The following is a 25157-nucleotide window of genomic DNA, read 5'->3' as shown; positions in this document are numbered from 1 at the left end:
CATTTGTACTGACAATTTGGTATGACAAGAAAAGTCAAGTCCAAGTACAATGCGGTTTAGGGAACATTTTCAAATTTCACAGGGAAATGCTACTTGATCTGGAAGTTCCAATCTCCTCATTTCTTTTACCCTGATTTGGTTTCTTATCATTTCGTGATTTTGTCAGGGAACTGGGATCCCTGCCAAAGATGTTTACCTCAATTTTGTTTCAAGTCCTAAATTAGATTTCTCCTAAATAGTGAATCAGATTATTAATCAGTAAAAATCTAAATCTTCATTATTAATTTACTCAAAACAATACAGCACCTTGTAAAACATTTATGCAGCAGTAAAAGGAGAACCACTTTGCAGAGATCATGACATGCTTAATTTACTACACAACTAAATATTTAATTAGAAATGGTAGCAAAGCTGAAGGTGTTCTGCTGAAATTAAACAATCTTTTAAACATAATAGTCCTAACTTTATTGTGGGCCATGATGGTAAAATTTTAGAACAATAGGTAGCAAACTTGCTCCTTTATCAGTTAAGTGAAGAATCATGTATTTGGCTAGCCAGTTTGCTATTTACTGACAGGTCTGGTCCCTCCTGTAGCTTCAACAGAAATATATTTTAAATGCCATATTAAATTAATTGAAAATGCCATGCACTTTGAGGGACTACATTTGCAATGTAATAGTCTTGCTCCAATGATTTCCTTACAAACATCTCTAATTAGAGTAATGGCATTTTAACTTCCTTGCAAATATCTAGCAATTCTTTGTTTCATATTCAATTTTCAAAATATCCCAGGTACAATATTTTAAATTCCTTTGCATTTATACATCCAGACTCATATAAAAACCCAACAATTTGTTTATATTTCCAGTTTAGGAAATTGCACACAGAGCTTTTGCAAAGACATCACAAGATGAATATATCCTTCCAAGTGTTGAACCTGAACAACAAATGTTGATGCACATCAAATCTAATTAAAGGTGAGCTTTTAAAACAGATAATCAAGAAATGCAGTTGATTGTTTCAGAATTTTCTAAATGTGTAGCAGTATGGAGAATGAGTTCTGGGGTTTTTTCCTCCTTTTTTAAATCTATTCCTTCCTACTGTCTCTCTAGCTCATATAATTCAGCTTTCAGAAGAGGAAGGTAAGGGATGGTTTGTACCCTTCTGTACAGTGATGGATACAAAGAATGAAGAAACAAAGCAAGATAGGCAGGAGAAAATTAAGAACAATAACATTATCACCCATTTTAGGAGGGAGGTCTATTGAATAGATTATTACACCAAGCAAAGAAATTATCAGGCTATAAATATAGTCTGGAAAACAAGGGGTAGCAACAGGATCACTTTCACCTCATCTTGAACATGTCTTTCAAAACAGCAAATTGATATTTCTTGACTATCAATTTGTTTTTATTAACAATACATAATATCCTGACCTTTTGCTATCTTATAAGAGCACATGACAGTCTTGTAAAAAATAATTCACTTAAAATCTTAAAAAAGTTGTTGACTACAAAAACCACAGCCATGCATACATAATTCATCAGATAAGAGGAAAAGAATATTCTATTTAGAGTAGGAGTAAAACACATTTTTCTGCATCTTCCTTATGTCTCAAGGCTAAAGAATATTTAATAGAATTACAAAACTGCATGTTATAGCTCTTAAAGCCACTAAATGGAATTAAGAAGTATACACTTGGTAGCATGCCTCTCATTATGCTGCAGAATCTTAATGATGTGACTTTGCTTCCCAAAGTTACTTGTAAGGTAAACTTTTTAGAAGTAAGATGAGTGACATCACTGGTATTCATCAATTCATGTTCAATTTAAACATTGCTGTATGAAACACGGAAGCACTTACTGAAAGACAGACAAGTTAATTGAAAAAAAACCATAGTCTAGGATTGAAATAACGTTTTCACACAAAGTTTGTTCTTCAAATCCAATCCCAGTTTAACAATGCCAAAGTTACTGCAGTGCTGATCTTCATGAAGGCACAGCCTGGCAGTAGCTAATACAGAACACAATGAGGCACTCAGCATGGTGCTGGTGTCATGTGGGCTGTCTCAGAAGAGCTAAGAGTGGTGCCAGCTGTGTACCTGCACATACAATCTGTGTCTGAACAATTTTATTTCTGAACAGACTGGGAAAGGAGAGAGGATAGGTGGTGGGAGTGGTGGAAACATGAAGAACCTTGTTCTGCTGTTTACCCGTAAGCTGCTGTGAGAAAGAGCTTCGCACTTGAGAAAATGTTGTGAGTGCTTCACGTGGTACTGGGGCCTCCTTCCTCGTGACAAAAGCTCTCAGACTGCACGTACTAGCTAGTCCCTCGATTCCTTCCAATTGCTCATCTGAAGCTGTTAACATATATTAGAGCTATAACCAAGCTTTCCCTGATATGCACCAATATTTTAAGTAGTGTATGGCAGAGAATTTTTTTTAAGCAGAGAAAAGTGTGCCTCATTTAAAATAAACTGTCTTGAGAATCGCATGACATGGCAATAATTCTAAATTTTACTAAAGCTTTTTACACACACACGACTTTGGCAGGCTGCCTTCCAGTGAGAGCAAGTTACATATGTACTGGCTCTAATGGCCCATATACGATATTAAAACCACATAAAGAATAATTTGATAATTTACCTTAGGAACAGCATGAAAATTTTCATCTCAGTTTCCTTTAGAGACTCTAATGCCAAAGGACAGATTGTTTCTTGTCAGTGCTTCAAACTGATCTCTATTTGCAAACACAGCAAGTGATGCCAAATGCAGTTCAGAACGCAAATCAAACAACTATTCATTATGCACTGTTTTGAATAGGGTATGCAGGACAGAGAGGCAAGTAATGACCAAAAAAAAAAAAAAAAACATGCTTACACATCACACAAGCCATTTCCATAATATACTTGAATACTGTATATGCATGCAAAGAAATAGAACTATTCCAATAAAATAATAAGTGCTTATCAGTTAAATATATTTAAAATGCTACACACTGGGATTGAACAGAACTTGATATACAATGTAGACCAAAATATAAATGCAGTAGTTATACAAAGAAAAGGAAGGGGAAATTATAAATTATTTATTGAAGGAAAGCAGAAGATGGAAAATGAGAAAAACTTTTCTTTGAAAAAACAGGTTAGCTTGTAACCAATGATAATAATCCCACTTATTCATTAAATCTGATTCTATTTGAGTCCCAGCTAAGCACTCAGAGCAGCAATTAATGCAGTCATCGGCGTGGCTCTCGTTTCCTGAACATTCCTGTCCCTCTCAGTTTTGTCTTGAGGAAAAAAAAAGATGAAAAATGACTGGAAAAATAACTTAACCAGTTTCTAAGATGATCACAGCACTGGATAAAATGGCAAAGGGAAAAGAACTGTTTTCAGTGCCATGCTACAGACATCTGTGGGTGGTACCTGACAGGCACAGAACAGTGCATGCCAGAATAATGCATGGGGGAAAGGGAGAGGCATCACCATGTATGGCAGCCAGCTAAGGTTAGAGCTCTCTTAGATTAGACTGAAGAGAAGGAGAGAAGATATTCTTCACAAAGATCTCATCCATAGCTGGTTAGCAGGTATGTCTTTAATTTAAAAAAAAAAAAAATTGAAAAAACACCAACTAACTTAACCAGGACTGCTGCTTATTGCTCATTAATTGCTACAGATAGGTGCTGGGCCTGGCCATGTGCAAGAACAAAACCCCTCACAGAAGAAAACAATCAAACACACTTAAAGCAAAGACTACTTTGAAATTAAGTATTTCAAGGGATTAACTTCAGTATTTTACTTTAGATCAGTATTTTATTTTGAAACATCATTGTTGCATTTTTTCAAGATTAGTTGAAATTATTTATTATTACTACTATAGTGATTGTGAGGTGGCAGTGAGTTAAAATAAATCCCTACTTAGGCAGCTTATCCCTCTTGTTATATATTAATCTTGTGGGATTATAACAAAATGCAAAGAAAAAAAGGGGGAAAAATCCAACTTGAGTTGCTATATTTTTCTGGATTAAATCATAATATCAGAAAATGTCATAGAATTCCAACTTAGCTGTGCTAAAGCAAAAACCAGCTAGCTCTGGATACAGGAACGCTTGCATATTTTTCTTCACACAGTTATGTGTGAAAAGATTTCCCCATAAAACTGTAAAATAGAGCACTGAGAAAGTCCATCTGAAAAGATTCCTCCAGGGGGCTGAGATAACTCTGGCATCTGTTCGAACAGGTAATTCTGCAAATAAGTGACACACTTTTGTCATCCCATTGAACTTGGAACACGAGGGCCCTTGGCTGCCCAAACACAAATAAAACTCTCCATTGCCCTTACAGCATGTGGCAGCTACATGAGATGTCCCTTAGAGATGCAGTCATTTCACCTTTAGCCAAGGCAATAATGAGAGCTGCAAGTTTTATCACTTCATCACAACCCCAGTGGACTGTAAATGATTTGGTAAGCTGTGGCTTGAAAGAGAGGACTCCTTAAGAAATCTAAGGAATGCAGTGAAGGAAACAGAGAGTTTCTCCTCTTTGGAATTATATATATATGTAAAAATAATGTCAGAAAAAATATGTTTATCTCCAAATATGTTTTATGATTTCTTAATCACACAGTTTCTATTCTTTGTTGTGAATAATTACTGCTTCAAGTTAATTTCTTATCTCTTTCAAATTAAATTATGGGTAGCTACTTGCCAACAAAGCAAAAACGAAACAAGAATACATATCCTAGAACTGCCCACCCTGCAATTAGCTGTGCTAAAATACAGATATGAGAACTATCTAAATTCAAGTGTCATCTTGATATGAAGACTTGATTGTTGTTATTGCCAGAATACTTTTGAAAAAATGATAAAATATGCATTTATAGACGTTTTACTTGTTGTTGTTACACATCCCAGTTTTAACTTCTTAAAGCATATTTTTTGGGTCTTTTGCAAATATTTAATTGTAGGCTGACAGTCAAGGGCTCTTGATTTACCCAAAACAACTCTAAAGTTAGGAACACAGAAAGAAAAACTGTTTGTTGGTATATGTTCTACTTATCTAGTCGGCAGTACAATACTTTCAAAAGTACTCATTTAAAATTATACTGCTTAGTTGTGCATGGGATTTCTGGGTCATCTTTATTTTTATTTACAATTGATAGTCCAAAAACTTCATTCTATTTTATCATTACATATACCTCTACCTTTTTTTTTAAGTTAAGTTGCTTCTATCTTGAATCATTAAACTAATAAATGAGTTAAACTGGAACAATGAACTAAACCCTATGGTGTAAAACTTAAATATTTTCAAATACAAGACACAGTTCTTAGAAAACACTTTAGGAGTAATTTGATTTCTAGAAACTAGAAGAATTCTAACAGTACAGAATAGTGAAGATCAACTCATTTAAACATTTCACATGGGCCCTGTTGCTTTGCTCCCTAAAATAATCTACAAGGAGAACCCTCATTTTAAATTGACTGTTATCTTTAGATTTAAAACTTCACCCACATAACTAATTCTATAGTGTTCAACATTTAGGTATCATGGTTGCAATATGTTCCACTTCTGAACAAGCATGAAAACCAGTCCTGAACTTCCACTTTTAAAATTAAATTATGTGGTAACTTTGGCAAGTCTTTTCCCACTTTTGATACTGACCCTTGAAACCCGAATTCTACCAATACAGTGAAGGATTATCAGAACTTTAGTTCATTCTCTCAGATCAACATGATTAATTGTTCAGTTACTTTTCTGTACCTCTTCCAACCATTTAGAATGCTTATCTCTATGGCATAACCACATGCAGTTAACATCTCTTGATTTCTCCTTGATTGTGGTTTAATGGGAAAAATTCAAGACATCAATCTTTGCCTAAAGTTATTTTAGTTCCAAGGTTGAAGTGATCCTGTGTACTCTCATAACAATAATCCTTTCATGTGACAAACTCAAAGCAATAAAAAAGGTAAGACCAGAGATGACTTGAAAGAACTTCAAATGTTTTCAGGCAACATTTAGTGGCAGCCCTGTACACTAAATGTCTCACTACTTGAAGGGAAGAGTAACACTAGCAAACAAGCCAAGAAAACCAGATTGAGATAGAATTTGTAGATAAAAAGTGCTGTATATACTGGAAAGACTTTATGATTTAGTCTAATAACAAAAAGTAAAGAAATATGCTTAAGATTTGGCAAAAAATGGCAAAATGAGAACATTAAGAGCAGTTAATAAGGCATCCCATTTTAGTTAAAAGAAGTTTTAGCCAGGACTGGTTAGAACAAAGAAAAAAAAAAGGAATAAAACTTTCCAAATTTGAAGATTTTTCAAAATATTTTGGCTCAGTTCAGAATTAAAATAAGTTTGTAAAATATATCATAAAAGTATGACTCAAACAGAAATACTGGTGCACACCAGTCAACTCGGAAGAACCATTTAAGACACCTACAGCTGCCATTCATCCTGTTATTCCTAGATAGCTTCTTCACTCTCCAGATTAAATGTTAACAGTGAGAGTTCATGTTTGGTTTATAGAAGCCTAACATTTACCAGGAAGTCATAGAAGCCTGGAGTGGCTTGAGTTGGAGACGACCTTAAAGGTGATCTCATTCCAACCTCCCTGCCATGGGCCAGGACACCTTCCACTAGCCCAGGGTGCTCAGAGCCCTATCCAACCTGGCCTTGAACACTGGAGCTCTTTAGTTGTGTGTGGGTGTTAATGAGATAGAGCCTTTCCACTCATCTAAGCACAGACTCCAAGGAAATGCTGGGCTGGAGGGGAAGCAAGAACTGAAAAAGCAGGGCAGGAGCAGTGGTGCTGCACTCAACAGCAGGTACTGGTGAGGGAGATAAGAAAGCAAGCCCAGGAACTACCACAGAGTTCTCTCTCTTAGAAAAGTAAACCCACCTCTTTCCTTTGGTCTCCCAACTCTGCTGCTTGCTGATATCTTTTCCCCTTTTCCCCAAGGCTCAAGGTCAGTTCTCTAGCTCCTCCAAGCCCCAGTCCTTGGCTGCAATGCTGCAGGTTGCAAAGTACCATCAACATGCAGATCCCACTCAGAAACAATGTACATGCCAGCACCCCTGGAGCAGGGGTTGCCATATTCAGGTGTGGGGACATGAGTGGAAAGGTATGGTGACATGGGAGGGATGGGGACAGGAGCTCCAGCTTTGGACAAGATGCAGAGCTCTGGAGCCACTGTGGGGCAAGCTTCCCCACATGGCCACAACCAAACACCCTCACACAGGAGCACCAAGCTGTCACATCAATGCCACCTTATCTCTCCTCACCAAGGACTGCCCTAGTCACCACAGAACCAAGGAATGGCTTGGGTTTTAGGGCACCTTAAAGACAACTAGTTCCAACCTCCCTCACCTGGGCAGGGACACCTTCCTTCCCCTTGCCCTTGTGTGCACTCCCAGAACAGCACTCTTCCCACCTTGGAAACTCTGCCCCCTTAAACAGGCACCTGGGAGGAGATCCTGGTGGGATCCAAGGCAGATCAAAGTTCATGTCCTCTCTCTGCACAATTCAGGCCCAAAGTTTTGGCATTTTATGGAGCTATACTGCCAGATTGTGTATATGTGTGTGCACAATCCCATATTTGGGATGTTGTACTCATCCCTCATTTTCTTCCTCATCCTGTGAAAACAAATAGGTTCATACAAAATTTCTGTTTCTTAGAAATAGCCCTTAAAAATTCTTGATTTGTACTCATGCAAAGAAGTAAAACATTACAGAAAAATCTGTTTTGGAGCCCCAGTCTTCTGATTTCTACTATCCAGATCTTTACTGCAAGTAAATTTTTTTGCACACGTGGTATTAGAAAATACTGCTGTATGTTACTACCTCCAAAAGCACATTAAGAAAACAATGTATCATTCAGATCATGCACATGGAGAAAAACAGCTAATTATTCTTCTAGGGGAGAAAAAAAAAGGTGAAACTGCTTAATAATTTGATTATTCAACCATTATAAAAAATAAAGGTCAAAACCAAAACAAGACATGAACTTAAATGGCATTTTGAGTTTACTTTGTGATAGATATATATTCTGTCTGTGTTCTCCTGGAACCGAGATATTGCACTGAAGATGTCAGTGTTGATCAGCTTCCAATCATTAATGGCACTTATTGAAATAGCATCCTGCTAGGAATGGGATTTTCTGCATTTGCTAGAGCTTAATTTGCAGGGGGTAAACAAAAATTATAAATGAGCCCTGACTGCAGAATAAACATCCAAGAAAGAAATTTTATTTTTTGTGTAAGTCAATAAGTAAACATTTTGCAAGGTGTTTATTGCATATTTACTGTCTTCTTGCAAAAAAAGAATTCCCATGCAAATATGCTAATAGCATGCCCAAGTAATATGAAAAGGCTTTTCCCTAAAAACTGTTAAGCATATCTTGAAAGCTTAAATAGCATGGACCTAAGTTGTCAGTTATTTTGAAAGTCCTACAGGGATGAACAAGTAGAAATATAATAAATCTATGCAGAAATATTTAAGGTACTTAAAATAAAGAGGAAAAGAGGCAATTTTTAAAAGCATTCTTTTAGTCGGTGCTGCAAGACTGCAGAGAAGAAAATATTTTCTCAGTGAGTACTCTGGCATTGCTTTATGAAATTTTTCAAGGTTATTGAAATAATCTATGACCATATATTGTTTAAGCAGTGTGCACCAAATCTGTTTTTAAAGCTGCTGAGTGAGCCCCACTGTGTCAGGAGTGGAATGTGTCCACTCATCCTGCCTCTGTCATCTTGGAGGAAGCCTGACAGCAAGTATTCCTCTGGAGGGAGCCCCTCAGGACTAAGGAAGATCCAGGCTGCAACTTTTTTTCCTCCCATAGCAATATGCAAACAGCAGGAGAGTTCATATGATGCTCTCTTTATAGAAATGTGATTGATGACAGAGAAAGTTTGACAGTCCCATGTATAGCTCTCTGCATTTCTATTTCCCCCTCATGTATATGATGTGAAATATATAAATCACTACCATTTAAGTAACTTCCCAATGACTTGCATATTTAAATTTCAAAATATCCACACAGCATCTTTTTAACAATTGGGAATATTGTGCAGAAAAAGCAAACCTGTCCCCATCCTCCCCTCTATCACAAATATAATATATTTTTGCTAATAATTTTCTCTAAGTGAAAGACTTTCCCAGTTACAAAGGAATTCAGGCAATGATAGTTGCTTAGTGGATTGGTGGCTGTGTTACATAGCATAAGACATATTAAAGACATAATAAAGCAGCCCGTTTAGAAAGTATTTGACTATGTCAAAGACAACAAGGAAAAGAGGAAGCCATCATTATATTAGACTAATGAGTAACTTTATAACATTACATTGAAGTTTTTTCACCCCAATCTAAATCTGAGTTTATGAAAGAGGAATTGGTCCCATTTTGAAAAGGTTTGTCTGGTAATGTAGAAAAAAATTGTATTTCAGGTCCACTAACTAAATGCTTTCTATGCTTAAAACAAAATAAACAAAATACAATTGCCTTGATATCCCCTAATTATCATTACTGCAAATTCTAAAACTGTTTAAGTTTTCCCAGGGAGAAAGAGGGCAGAAGACTCTTACCTACAAGGGCTTCCAGAAAATAGTCAGTTAAATACAGTTCAATTTTATGAGAGACAAATACTGAAATACAGTACTGACCATTTTTACATACCTATACCTTTTCTAAATAAAAGGCATCCACGATGCAGCACAGTTTCAACAAGTACGATGAAACAAAATTCTCAAACATTATAAATGCTTAACATGTTATTCCATCCTCATTAGTACCATACTAGGAAAAAAATACACAAGCAGCAAACAATCAGCGGCTGTTTAAGAGCCTAATATGGTACGAGGAAAAATAATGCAGCACAGCAACAAGTTCACTGGAGTGCTCCCTTAACACAGGCATACCAGAAGTACAGCTGTTTATCTTGGGGAGAAAAACAATCAAAAGAGGACATAAAGACTTCTGAAAGGTTCTTCTCCCTGGTATTTAATAATATGCAAAATATTGAAGGATTCTCGCATGAAACAGGAATAGCAATAGGTCGTTTTTCATGGTATTTTAAAAAGCTAAGCAGACACACAACAGGATGCCAGCAGGCAGCTTGCATGAGACATAAGGCTTTATATTCCCACTAGGAACGTACCTTCTCTGCTTTTGCTTTCCTGGCGTTATGCACAAACCTGCGTCCCAGCTTCTTGGCATACCAGATAGAGGCAAACATTGTAGTGATGAAGATTTCAGTCTGAATATGCAGCACAGACACAGAAAAAAAAAAAAACCAAAACAACTTCCCCCACAACTGAGATACAGATCTAATGCTGGTTGAGGTCTTAACTATGCTGTTGCTTTGTCAAGTCCTCTCATGCTGCCTTCTGAAAAAAAAAAAAAAAAACAAACCACCCAGTGTGGCCAGTCTGCAGGTGTATTTACATACTGCCAGCAGGAAGTCCAGGGTGAGGCATCTTTGTATCCAGCTCACATCCAGTCTGCTAAGTGCCTGTCTGCAGTTCTTTAGCACTGTCACCACAAACTACATATGTGTCAGTATGAAAGGAAGCTGCAGTAAACTACTGTAGCAGACAGCTCACCTCCTCTTCTCCTGTTCTGAAATTTAACTCCTTGGTTCTCTTCGATTTGCCAGCATGCAACAGAGGCAGCAGCAGTTCGAAAATGAGATACACAGCACTGCAGGAAAGCAAAGAGGTACAAAAGTGCCAAAAATAGAAATGTGTATTAACTGTTAAGGTGAAAGAACAGGTGTTTCATGTGTTTCAGGGAAATTAAGATATGAAAGGAAAATTGATTTTACTTTGTTCTTGTGATCTGGGGTCTATTCAGAGATATTTTTGCTACCTAGTTTCAGTTCACAGCAGACAGGCATCAGAGCTGCTCAGTTCACTTGCTGATGTCACACATGCTCTGCTGAAGGATTTAAGACTCAGTCAAGGGCTTCTGTTTTTCTTTGATAATGCCTTCACAAAACAGAAACCTGATAGATTTTTTTCCAAATTCCAAACTTCTGCCCTACCTAAGCATGCTTTTCCCTCTTCCTTTAATTGAACACTATTCTGCATCAGGAGTTGGAAAGTGCATTTGAACACCTATTTTTGCAGCAAAACAGCAATGCACTGTTTTCCTTTTGTCACACACTTCAGCTTTAACCCCTGCATCTCTCCTCAGTTATAATGGCTAAACAATAAGCAGAAGCACACTCTGCTCTCTCTAGACATATGACAAACCAGATGTTCCTCCCAGTCAGATGCAGTATCAAGGCTGTAAATTACAAGGTTTACAGTTATGTGCTGTATTTGATAGCACTTAGAAGACAAGTCCTGCCCAGCGCCCTCCCACCTACAAGTGTGGAGATACCAACATCAGGAGAACCACTGCTGTCCTGCCTGCAGCACTGGAATGCACACATGCAGGAATGATTTCTACTCTGCTATTCCACAGTAAAGAGCAACCCAAAATTAATCGATTCATGGCAAAGGAAATAAAGGCAGAGCAATTTAGTATAGGGCTCTTGGGGCCAAGGAAACACCTTTTCTGCCCCAGGATTTTCAGAGAATGGCTGAAACTATTTTCTCCAGAGCGCATGAAATCAAAAGGGAAAATATTCCGCTCCCACTTAGATAGAGCATCCAAGGTACTGTACCTGGATGGCACTGCTCAAGCTTTGAGCCTGAAGGCACATACTCCTCAGTTCTGTTAAGATTACAGGGAGTTCAAAGAATTCCTCAACACTTTTTAAAATGGTAAGTTGGTTAACTAAATTGAAATTCTTAGATAGTGAGGGTTTTTTTCAAGGTAACTCCAAGGTGTATGATTGATTCTTACTTGACATCTAAAACCTTCTGACAAAATATTTGGTAGCTGGTGGTATTTCTGGGAAGGGAATAGTTCCTAACTACTTCCAATTCAAATATTTAATTGATCCTGGCAGCCAGAAAGTTTTAAGACCACAAGTTGGAGTAAATTCATGTCTCATTTAGGATATGGTTACTATAGAAGAGCTGTCTTTCCATAACACCACTTTAGCTCTCAGAAATCTAGGCTGATAGTAAGATGGACTCTCCAAGGTGAGAAAACCTTCATTATGCCATATAGCAGACCCTCACCATTCTCCCTGTTTGGGGGATGATGATGTCCAAAACCAGAGAGAAGGGTAGGCAAGAGAAGGAACAAACATTGCCTGAAATATTTAGGAAGAAGTCAGAGACCTTGTTTCTAGCTGCAATACCATTGCAAGGAAACAATGATAGGGGAAAAAAAAGTGCAGAAAAGGAGAAGCAACATCATTACACAGCTTAACCAACACTATAAATGTTAAAGGAACAGGAAAAAAAAACTTACATAGTATATGCATAAACAGTAGAACACTTCTCCCACTCTGCTCCCATGCTTTTATGAAGAGAATAAGCATAATTTGAAATCATTGCACTACACCAGAAAAGGGTACATTCTCCCAAACAACTACTTATATAGTCTTATGTATATTCAGAAGCTGAGAAAATCGAAGGAAATACTCATTAAGCAATAAAACTTCCTTTTTATGACTTTTATCATCAACATTAGCAGCTTTACTGAACTATTTATTCAGGAAAATTAGGGATTAATAAAAAGCCCCAATTCATCCCACTTAAAGGAAAAAAATTAGAATACATTGTTCATTTAAGAAATAATGACAAAGCAATAGGGAGGTAATTTTCTCCACCCACTGAAAATGTTAGATCGGGAAGAAAAAATCTTGCCAAATACCTAATCCTGATTCTAATCAGAAATACAGTTTAACTGTTTGCATGCATTTGCAGATCTATCCAAACCCTCAAATACAGCAATGGCCAGCCTGCAAGCCATTTCCTTACAGCTCCATCAGGCAGCAGTCTGCCATACATTGCCAATAGCAGGTTTATTAGGGCTGTACTGCTACCAAGGGAGTTTATGATTATGAATATTTTACTGTAACCATAACGAAGGCTGCATTTTACAGAAGTGCTACAAGCTGAGCTGCTTTAGAAGAATTGGAACTCCCAGCTGCTGTCTCCTCACAGGAGTAATACATACTTTAGCTTGCTCACTGAAGTGCTACATTACAAGGACAGAGAGATGCATGCCATTGAGCAGCAATATTATCACAGACAGGAGATAATCAGTTAAGAGCAGATTTTACAAGGAGCTCCTTGCTGCAAATGAGCTGGTGGTTTTTGGTAAACCAAAACACATCCAAACCATACATTAAATGTCATTCTTCTGCCTCTATGAGAAGAAATGGTCGTACCACAAGTGGGCACATGGGTGTAAGCACGGAGCAGGTAAGCTGTTGAATCACATTATTTTTATGACATGGCTCCCCAACATCGCAAGCAATGGCACTTGATGCTGGGTACCAAAACAGATGGTTGTTTCAAACACCTTGCCAACTGTTTGTATGCCCTGAGTATCACCAGTACTTCTGACAGTTTGCCTCCTTTTTCAATTTTAACAGCGCTGCTTTACTTAAGCAGCACTTGGGAAGAAGCCTGGCTTTGCTTTAGACAGAGCATTAATTTTCCCTTGTTAAGGGATAACTTCTCACAGCACACACGTGGGGTGTCAACCTCCCCCTCACACACCTGTGGTGAAGATGGATGTTAGCTGTGGATTCTGGTTCTCTCCAACCTCTATCTGAGTATATACACACAGTAGTCATAAAATGCAATGACAGGGCCATTTAAAATACAAATACAGTTCAGTCATAAATAATGCCTTCCTGGTAAGAATGGAAAGATGGATGGAAAGATTAGCATTCAGGGTTTGCAGAACTGTTTCCAGTGAAATGGGCAGGAGATGGAACAAGTTAAGAATGAAATACTTAAGATATGAAACAATCACTTAAAGGTTTATTTGTTAACATTCCACAGCTGTGGGTACAGGAGCAGAGCTGCAGCTGAGAATCTAAGGTAGCTAGTTTTGTTTTTATTAGCACAAGGCAACAACAGATATTGATTTGGCTCACTGTACAAGCAACCATTTCCCATTCCCAGCACAACTAATTATCTTACACAGCTACATGATGCCAAGACATACTCTTTAATGACCAGAATAGGAGAAAAGACAGGAATCTAAATGTCTGCTATTCAGTCCAGAAGATATAAATTGTAGGCACTCAGACCTCACTATTCTTAAGTACATGGAAGACCCAAGGTTTTGTAAGGACCTGCTTTTTCATTCTTCCCTCTAAACAATGGGAAATGGACTAATGTTCTTCCTCTTAATGCAACAAAGAATATCTTTAGAGAAAACCCATGGGCACTCTCACAAAAGTAAGAGTCAGCACCACCAGAAGACATTAAGACTTCTTTTTTGGTCAGGGCAGAACACAGCCTGTGACAGATTGAAGGATTATCACAGACTAGAATCAGGGAATCGCTGAGGTTGGAAAGATTATAGAGTCCAACCATATCCAGAAGCACCACATCTACACATGTTGTAAATGCCCAGGAACAGTGACTCAACCACTTCCCTAGACAGCTTGTTCTGATGCTTGGCAAGGCTTTCCATGAGGAATTTTTTCCTAGTATTTGACTAAATCTCCCCTGATGAAACTTGAGGTAATTTTCTCTTATCCTATTGCTTGTTACCTGAGAGAAGAGACCAACCTTCCCCTCACTGCACCCTCCTTTCATGTATTTATAGACAGGAATAAGGCCCCCCTGATCCTCCTTTTCTCCAAGATAAACACCCCCAGCTCCCTCAGCCACTCCTCATCAGGCTTGTGCTCCAGACCCTTCCCCAGCTCCACTGCCCTTCTCTGGACACACTCCAGCCCCTCAATGTCTTTCTTGTAGTGAGGGGCCCAAAAATGAACACAGGATCCAAGGTGCAGTCCCACCACTGCAGAGTATGTAAATATCTAGTTATGTTATTTCCTACCAGTTATGAAGTTTCATAACATTTTTTTTTCTACAATAAAAATTTTAAAACTCTACCTCTTGGCCCTGAGTGTTAAAGATGAAATCTGAGTTTCTTAAAAGCTAAATGCTTCCTTGGAACACCTAAGTCAGTGGCAAGAATATAGTGCAATGATTCTAGAACAGTCACTTATCCTGACAAAGAAGTGTTGCACAGAAGGGAACAGGGAGAAAAAAAAAGAAGCACAAGATGATGGAAGAGATGGGATAAAATGGGGGGAAAAAAAAGGGAAAATTAAGTGTTGCATATTAGGGATGACAGAGGTTCATACTCTTCTCTTCCAATTTAAATTTTTCTACTCCCTTAATATTTCTTGTGCCAAATCATTTCTCTTTAGAAATTATGCTTTCAGAAACCCAGATGTGACATTACAAGTTTGCCCCAGGTCTAATTTCCTCTTAAAACAGAAGATACTGCATGCAGACATGTCCTCTGTCACCTCTCCTGATGCATAGCAGAGCTGTCTTCTAGCAGAGGCCATTAGGAATTTCATACACAATGTCACAAGACTTCAGAGCAGTAAAAAGATAAAATGCAAGCATTTTTTTTCCTCTGGACCTCCTTCAAGTGTGAGGCGCCAAATATTTTGTGCCTGCACTCTGCCATGCAATTATCACTGCTATTATTCTGCTCTTCTATTATTTGATGGGGTAGATGGCACTCAACTTGCTACCTGCAGTGCAACAGGTCAATAGAAGAGAGGATGAGGAGGTCTGCTACAAAATTGCTTGAAATGGAGCTTTAACTGTGGAAGGACGGGAAATGGAAATAAAGTAAGTGCTGTGCTAGACACTGAGACTCAGCACATCCCTGAGAATGCATTCTAGCACTTTTACAGCACAATGGTGTAACAGACTAAGTTTTAAATCCAGGCAGTTCTTTTTCCTCTTCTATTTGTTAAGTCTTAGAATGGAGAAAAACATAATTACAGCACTTAATTTTGATTTTAAAAATTGATTTTCAGCTCTAGTTTCTGCTGGTGCGTAGGAAACTCCAGTGAGTCACAGAAGTAATACAACAACCCTAGGCAGCCTTAAAAAAAAACAACTAAAAATCTGAAAAATGCCAGTTTATTCCCTATTTGTCCCTGGTTCAGCACAAATTGCTTTCTGCCTCACCTTTCTAATAGAAATTTTTAAATTTCTTCCTGCTGTGTTAAGAAATCACAATCAAAATGGTGTATCGAATCCTCTGATGTGCCATTACGCTGCTCAGACTTGTATCAAATCAAAGCACTGTGTATGTAGCACAGTTATACATTTGCATGGCAAGTACTCCTACGGGAAATAATATAAACTACAAAATTTATCCTTGGGGAGAGAAAAGAAGGAGGAACCACAGACTTCGAGCAGTGCTTATGTGTGTCACCAGTGCATCTTGCAAGGCACTTGCCAAATATAATCCTCAGCAAAACTGAATTCAGTGTGGAAACACTTGTATTGCAGCTCTGTGTGTGTGCCTCCCACCCTGCAGCATGTAAGTACATTTGTTTTCTTGTTATTTATACATAACCCTCTGTGATGGTGGACTCATCTCTGTTTTGGGAGGGGACAAATAAAGGCACAAAGTGACTTGGTAATCAAAATACAGGATATTGGAGAATCTGCACACTGACTGGAGCCCAAAATCTCTGACCCAGGGTGTGGCCACGTGGCTTGCCATGGCCAAAGCCAGGCAGATGTGACATGCACTCTCAGTCAGTCCTACGCCAGCCACAGCTCTCCTGTCCAGATCCAGTGAGAAGCAGGAGAGCTGGAAATGTCCATGCAGCCACCCACAAGGGGCACTGACATACATAATTTCCATATGATTTCTTTATTAGGAACAGCAAGTCAGGCAGCCTGTAAAGAGCTGTTCATCTCACTGCTAGTCACCAAAGAACCCCAAAGAAACAGTTGCAGGAACAAGCACGGGAATATATATCATCCCACCTTAAATATTATTTTATTCCTGGCTGATGACAAGCTGTCTTTCCTTTCAAAGGCATCCTTAAATCTCACTTTTGCTTTATCATCCCCAAGAGCAAAATTAAAAAGTCAGGTTAAGCAGAAACACTGCAAGTTACAGGCACCAAACCAGAGAATCACACTGACTGCTTTGACCCAGCATTATTTAAAGGTTCAAGGTGAATGTAACTTGCCATTGTCCAAGCTCTCTAGAAAACCCTCATGCACAAGAAGCCAGGTTGCCCTGAATTACGAAGCATTAAGAAATCACAAGTGATGAGATATAACAGGATAGCTGTAATCTCATGCCAGCATCTCCCTGCAGGCAGACACACGTGTACCTGCGTGGGTTGAGCCCACTCAGCAGCACATTCCTGAGCAGCAGCAGAGTCCATGCAGCCCATGCACACCATTCCCTGTCATCTCTCGGGCTGGGTTGCTCTCAGTCCCTCTTCCAGCCCCTGCCAAAGCAGCAGCTCCCCACTCCCGGGTGGAACCATTTCCAATTCTGCTGTTGCCTGGATCATGTTCCAGCTGAGCAGCCCCTCCCCTCCAGGGCCTCCTGACTGGCTTTTTAATGCTTCTTAGAGAGGAACCCACATGTGGACACCAAATGCAACAGACAATGGCTTCTGCCAGTTTTCATTTCAGTTCTTGGTCTTTATCCCTGTCCTCAGCTCTTCTAGGCTGTGGTCCTCACAGCTCCTGGGAAAAGGTCCTGTGTGGTCCAACAGTCCAGTATCACTTGGAAGTTAAAGCACTTCAGAAGCAAGTTTTTAAAACAATGCTGAACATTTTAGATGCTGGACACAGGTTTAGAAAAGCAATGTTTTCATGCTAAAATGCAAAAGAGAAGAAACATGAAGGAAAAGGATGTAGTTAATTCCTACAAATATAAGATGTTCTACTACTAAGTATGAGGGACAGATGACAAGTCTATGCAGGACTGTCTGCAATTTTTGCTTCCTGGAGTCAGAGACACGGAAGACATCTTCTTGTTTTTGGAACTGACTCACCACATTTCTGTTGCCCAAGCAAAGCAAGAGAGGAGAGTCCAAACCACAGCAGACCAAGAACCAGGTTTTCTCCCTTAGTTCTGCTAAAATTCTTCTGCATGAGATTATTTACTCTTTGCAAGCTAGCTGCTCCCTCTTCAAATGAAAAAAAAAGATAATGCTTTACCACACTGGAATAGTCTGAAGATAGAAGTTTTAACAAATGCGAATTATTGTGAGAGAAGGCATTGTAGAAAGAAGAACATCTACCCCCTCACTGGTTGATACAGAATCATACAGAATTCTGATGAAAGGTCTGTGAAAGTCCACATCAAACCTGATTACACAAATGGTTCATTGCAATGTGAGACATGAAAAGGTCCATTTCAGCAATGTCACAAAGGATTGTGTTATATCCATTTTGATCAAAAGATAAAGGAACTATAAGGAAATATGAAGTTAAGGACAAGGCGTTATTCCTCTTAAAACTACAAGATATTCAGAAGCAGAAAAAAATATAGCAAACACTACAATCTAAAAGAAAGAATTATCAGTCTGACCTGCTTCAGTTAATTAATTAATTTTATGTGAAAAAAAGGACAAGAGAAAATTAGTCACATCATATTTTCTTAATCAATTCCATTTGAGTGCAAAGCCCAGTTGATAGGACAAAGATGGTGGAGGAGGGAAATTTTTCATTGCAGAGGATTTTGGCACTGGAAAACCAGGAGAATAGCATACAGCTAGTGAGATATACTTCCACAAGAGACGGACTAGAGCTGATTTTAAAAAATCAAAAAAAATGATGATAGTTTTGTAGGACAAGAATAAAAAATAGCATCGTTCCAAACACTTTGAAGTTTTTAAATTTAATCTGAGTGTTTCAAGAAAACAGAAACTTTTTGAGATCTCTAACCAGTAGAAAATTGAGAAAATGTTCCTTGAAATTGTCAAAATATTTATCTTTCATTTTCATCAAAAAATCAGAACATTTCAGCCTTCTGCAGGGCTGTCAATACTGCTGTCTAAATTACATTTACATTTAACTTTCCCTTGGGATCCCAGTCAACAGATATTTTTAAAATTTCTGTTCTGCACAACTCACTGAAAATACTTTTATTTGATTCATACATCTAGCAGCCTCAAAGATCTGCCAAATCAAAGATCAAAGATTCTTCCACACCTTTCTGCAAATTGAATTTTTCCAAGCTGCATACATTGGTTGTCTAGTCACATGTCAGAAGACACCACAAAGATGCTAGAATGACCTCATGTGAACTTAAGGAAAAGATCATAAGGAGACAAAGGACCACAAAAGCAAGAAGTCCCTGCTTCTCATTATTCAAGCATCCTAAAAAGCACCATATTTCATGCCTAGACCTCCCGGAAGCAAAACCAAAGCTGATTGAAGGTCTGTTTCTCCACCACTCCCCACAGCTAAATGCAGAAAATATTTAATAAACAAACTTGCACAACACATCTCTGCCCTGCACACAGTGGTGCACCAGAACAAGTATCTCCAAGGACTCCAATTATTTTTCTGTGTCTGTAAGGGAACCAGATCTACACTGAACTGAACCAAAAGCTCTAAAATGCTTTCTGCTTCCAGACAAGCATAATGAGCAATGTGCCAAAATCCCATTTCCAGCACTGGAGAAGAGCTTTCACCTTAAGAGAAACAATCTGTTCTCTCCACTTTCTTCCCCTTTGCCATTCAAAGTCTTGAAAAGTTCAGTGAAGGAAAAAGTCATAAAAGGGCACAGACTTCTGAGCAGTGCCTTATCCTAGTGGGTTCAGGCTCCCAGAACTGCTGGCTGTCCCAACCTACCAGTCTTGTCCTTAGAGACAACAATCAGTCTGCATGATTGTGAGCACTGGCTCTGACCCAGAGCACATCTGTATCACACCAAGCCCCCGTGCAATGCATGCTGAGGGGAGTGCCCCCAGCTGCCTGCCTACCTGGCACTAACCTGCCTAACCCTCCCACACTCATTTCACTCAGTTAAGCACATATGACTCCCAAAGCTATTATTCAGTTAAAATGCCTTCTCTGACATGTCTACTTCCTACTTTCAAGCCTACCCTTTCAAGTACAAAATAGGTCTTTATGCTTTTTTAGTTCCTGAAAAATAATGGCATTAAGTACTAAGAACTTATGGAGAAGGTTCTCTGCCCACAGTAATGCTGCAGGAAGACAACAAAAAGATGGTAGATTGCAAATGCATTAAACAAATGTCTGGGTAATTTGATGCGATTTAAAGATGAGATAAGCAGGCAGCACAATCTTTCAGTCTCAGATGGTCTCAGTCTGAAGAGTGCTAAAGGAATACACCTTTTGATTATCTCATCTATTATGAACAGTAGATCCTTGTTAAAGCTTGGGACAGAGCATGACAACACAAATTGAGTGCTACATGAATGCATTACCTCAGTGTACTCCAGGACAACATCTCGACAGCAATACACAGCTATTCCTACCTGTGGGATTTCACCAGGCCACGTGTGTGTAAGAGCATGCTCATCCTCTTCATGCTCAAAGCACATCCCAAGCAATATATCATGGATAAGTGTAAATGGATATATCACAGGTTAAATCTCACACCTCTTTGCTCATGTAAAGAGATACAGAATGCCAGGCAGTCCTTTAGAAGTCCCCATTTCAGCTGTTTCTAGGACAGGGCACACAGCCTAGGATTCAGCCTCCGCAGCTGTACATTTAGGAATGTGCAATGTGCTTTGCTGAGAGAGATCTGCATTTTTAGTTACACAAGCACTGAACACGGCACAGTGGCAAGACAAGCTACATTAAAAATGCAAATTCAGAGACTGGAAAAGAAAAAAAAATAGAAGTCAATTTCAAGGAATGCTTGAAATCTATGTAAACAAAGTCACTTAAGTGAAACTGGCCCAAAATTACAAGGTATTTACCTTCTGGAAGCTCAGGATAAAAATACTGTTTACAAACTACTTACAGAGTTCTGGCCTTCAGAAAGCAAGGTAATTTCCCCCAATGATTTTCTATGCATAGTGTGAGGCAGGCAGTTAAAGCTGATATAATATAATCTGAGCTACATTTAAACATCTGGTCCATCGCTTTATATGCATTGATAGGCTCTAGTCTAGAGCAATCAATACATTGTTAAAATTTTCTTGAATATCATTTTTAATAGCTATTTTACTTATGTATTCTTCTTGGACAGGCTTTATAATCAGGATTGTAAGTAAAATATGACTCTAAACCACTGTTATATTACATAACATTATTTTAAATCAGTATATTCCTAAAGTAGACTTAGCTTCTGTAAAATTTGTAGTTAATTGATACTATGACCCACAATTTTCCCAGTAATAATTTAGAAAAATAGATAGATATGTACATAGGATAGATAAATTTATACTTAGGATAGTCTGAAGGATATTTCACTTCAAACACAACAAACTCTCTAACTCCTGAGTTAAATTCTTATCTCCCACTGATTTAAATGGGAGTTGTGCCAAACAAAAAACACTTTTTCAGTTGCCTATAGTAGAGCCTCTTCTGCATTATGGTAGAGCTATTCTGCTTAAGAGTATTTCATAGTTTTTGAAACTACACAGGAATTTTAAAAAGATTAAACATTCACTTCAGACAAGGGCCCTGACTAGGTTTCCATGCTCCAAACAGCACTGAATACAAAACCTAAAGGTTTAGCAATTTAAAACATATATAGCTATTGTCATCATCACCAAATAACCTACAAATAATTCCACAGTTGGAAAGAAAGTTCAAACTATAGACTGCAAAAGTCGCACACATTTGATTCATCCAACCTAACTTCTTTAAAAAGCATGAAGACTAAGATATTACAGAAAACTTCAAAAAGTAATATCTTTCACTAATTAGGCTTCTTAATACATGTGAAAGTACTTTAGAAGTGTACCACAGGTCAATGGAAGTAAATATAACTACTATAAAAGGCCCAAAGTCATTTATGAATAAATACTGATTCTGGAACTTAACTCTGATGTAATTTATCCCACACATAGGGGGGAAGCTGTGCAAGAACCATCACTCTGTCCTTTGAGAGCTGTGGGCATAGACCAGGATATTAAATTGTCTGAATTTTTCACCATTTTTCCTAAGGCCACTCACATGTTTTGATGAATAAATAATTTTCCACTTCTGGGTTGGGCTATACATTAGTAGTATTTTTTAATAGCTAAATTTTAATTCTCACATGTGGCAGGACATTTCTGGAGAGAAAACAGAGAATATGGATCACATTTTTATTGTGAACTGAAGCATTATACCTATAAGATTTAAAGAGCAAACATGCAGTTTTGTGCACAATTCTAATTAGACTGGAACTGAGCAGAGCTGCTCAGCTGGCTTGCCTAACAGCTGGTCCAAATCTCTTAGGGAGGAGCAGATTTTTACAAAACCTTTTATGAGGCCACACACTGAGAGCTATAGGAGTTTATTATTGAGGCAGACAGGTTGATTAATAAATATCAATTTTGCTTTGGGAATCAGAAATGTAAGTGGTTTGCCCATCCGAGAAGTGTAGGCAATTTATGGATTTATGATTATTTAGATGAGTGATTTAGTGATTAAAATTTTGCATAAAATAAATAGTCTCATGGATATCTAGACCAGAACTTTTATCAACTTTTCAAATGCTTGTATTTGGCAGCTATCAGAAGTGAATACACCCATCCTCAGGCGAAAAGATTTGAAGAAAATGAGGGTAAAATAGCTAGGCCAACATGTAACAGCAGTCTGTCTCCAAGACACATTTACAGACAGTCTGGCAAGATAACTAGGGCAATAGGAGTGGAAAGAGAGAGGCCAAAGCCTGGGGTGTGTCAGATGTGCAGTTGTGAGTCACTTTATTTTCTAAGTTACTGCACAAGATGGATGTCACGACCTCTCACACAGCATTGCTGAATAAAGTGTTAGCAGCACAAGGTGTCACTCTGGAATATAACCTGAATCATTTTAGAAAAGCTCAAAAATATTTGAATTTTCCAAGAGGTACGCTTTTCTGGAGGCTGTTGTTTCAAACAGTAGTGCTTTGTAGTCTTCAAGAAGGAAGCATAAGCTGGATTTTCCAATTTTAATATATTTTTAGGAAATCTATATCTGGCATTCACTCAAAAAAGGCTTAATGCTGAAAACCAAAGCATTTTCTTTGTACCCACAATGTGAAAAAAAAAATTGGAGTCATAGAATGGCTTGGTTTGGAAGGGACCTTACAGATAATCTCATTCCAACTCCCTGCAATGGGCAGGGACACCTTCCATTAGACCAGGGTCCTCATCCAGCCTGGCTTTGAGCACAGTCTCAAGCTACAGTGACTTTGCTTTCTTCTCCACCTCTTTGATAATATTAGATTGTTACTATTTTCTACTATTTTTAATGCCCAACATGAAACTGCTGATCAGCTTGAGCTGACAGCTCCTGGCACTGCTGTAATAGGGACAACTGTCCCAACCACCTAACCTTCAATTGCTGTGGTTTTCCTCCTCCTTAGTCCTTTGTCTTTAGGGCCATGGGTAGCACACAATTTGGAGCTTTCTACACAGATAGGTTGAGGTGCATTAATTCTCTGTCAAATTTCACGTAAAAACCCCTTAACTACAGATGTACAGAGACCAGGCTCTCTTGTCTGAGTACCCATCTAAATTTGTCAGAGTCCCTCTTTAATTTCTCTTCTTAGGTATTTGTTCACTTTTCATTTATGATGTCTTTCTGCTTGATAAAAACTGGACACCGTGTCATTCCTTTCAAACTTCTCCCATAAATCACAAGATGGTTGGGGTTGGAAGGACTTCTAGTTCCAATTCACCTGTTAAACAGGCTCACGTAGAGCAGGCTAAATAGGATCATGTCCAGAATGATTTTGAGTATCTCCAGGGAAGGAAACTCCAATTGCAAAGTTTTCTGTGCAGCCTCTTCCAGTGCTTTGTCCCCGTCAAAGTAAAAAAGGTTTTGTTTGTGTTCAGATGGAACTTCCTGCACTTCAGTTTACGTCTGTTCCTGAACACCAGTGAAAATAGCCCAGCCCCATCCTCTTGACACCTGCCCTTGAGATATTTATGTGTATTGATGAGATCAATTCTTAATCATCTCCTCTCCAGGCTAAACAAGCCCAACTCCCTCAGCTTTTCTTAACAGCAGAGATACTCCAGTCCCCTTGTCATCTCCATAGCCATCAGCTGCATTTTGCCTTGTCCTGGGGAGCCCAGAACTGGACACAGCACTCCAGGTGTGGCCTCACCAGGAGTGAGTGGAGAGGCAGGATCACCTCAGTGACCTGCTGGCAATGCTCCTCCCAATGCATCCCAGGACACCACTGTCCTTCTTGACCCCTAGGGCACACTGCTGGCTCCTGGGCGGATTGTTGTGCCCAGGTCCTTCTCTGCAGAGCTGCTTTCCAGCAGATAACCTGTACTGTTTCATGAAGTTATTCCTCCCCAAGAGCAGCTCTGCACTTGCCTTTGTTGAACTTCATTGGATTCCTCTCCTCCCAACACCTCATTACCTCTATTTTTTGACTCACTCAAGCAAAGACCTCTCACAAGAGCTGAAGAAGGTTATCTGGCTATTTTTTTTCCTAAATTCTTTTGCCTGTAATTCCACTCTGTAAGACTTAAGCAGTAATATTTTGTGAAGTAAAAATTAGGCAACTTTTTGAAGTGCAACAAAACATCTACCGACTAAGTTGTTAAAGAAAAAAAAGGTCAATACCATATTCATAATTCATTAAAGATCTGTCACTCTTCAAGCACTTTTTAAGTATCTCATTCTACCTCAGAGCTTTTCAGTTCATGAGAGAATGTTTTATGTTTATGACTCAGGAATCGCAGAGTCTATCTTCAAAATTTTTTCACCATGATACAAAGAAAAAATCCAAAAAGAACAGATGAGGGGACATTCCTTTGTTTTGATAGTACATTTTATTTATTGACTCCATAGAGTACTTTTCTTGTCTCCTCTCAAAAGGAAATGCTCAGAATATGGCAGAAGATGAGTGAAGAAATCCTAAACCAGCCAGAAATTAAAAAAAAAAAAATACACCTTGCTAAAGAAATATTAACTTCTAAAATATTCTGATTATAGAGTTTTTTTTCAGTAATATGCCTGATCAGCTGCTGAATCCCATAGACATAGACAGATCCAGCACAATGTAGGAAAATAAGTTAATTTGACCAGCAGTTTGGCACCACTTCCAAACTAAGTAATGCCATTTTGGTGTGTTATACAGGCCTTG

The 25157-nt window shown here is 38.5% G+C and overlaps 1 protein-coding gene across 34 annotated transcripts in view; it reads right to left on the bottom strand.

Annotated features, from left to right (window-relative positions):
* The window catches only part of DLG2 (discs large MAGUK scaffold protein 2), a 993421-nt gene that overhangs the window by 470123 nt on the left and 498141 nt on the right, over positions 1 to 25157 (bottom strand). Inside the window, exon 1 of one of the 34 annotated variants that reach the window (XM_074535078.1) lies at positions 10156 to 10294. The exons of 32 other annotated variants lie outside the window; for them this stretch is intronic. In XM_074535078.1, coding sequence (XP_074391179.1) covers positions 10156 to 10233 — 78 coding nt within the window. In that variant the 5' untranslated portion in view covers positions 10234 to 10294. Of the gene's footprint in view, positions 1 to 10155; positions 10295 to 25157 lie in introns of those variants that run through there. One more of the 34 variants, XM_074535079.1, reaches the window with a different exon arrangement.

Source organism: Zonotrichia albicollis, chromosome 2, assembly GCF_047830755.1.
Source record: "Zonotrichia albicollis isolate bZonAlb1 chromosome 2, bZonAlb1.hap1, whole genome shotgun sequence".
In the NCBI taxonomy this organism is placed as follows: domain Eukaryota; kingdom Metazoa; phylum Chordata; class Aves; order Passeriformes; family Passerellidae; genus Zonotrichia; species Zonotrichia albicollis.
This window is presented reverse-complemented; position numbering and strand designations above follow the sequence as displayed.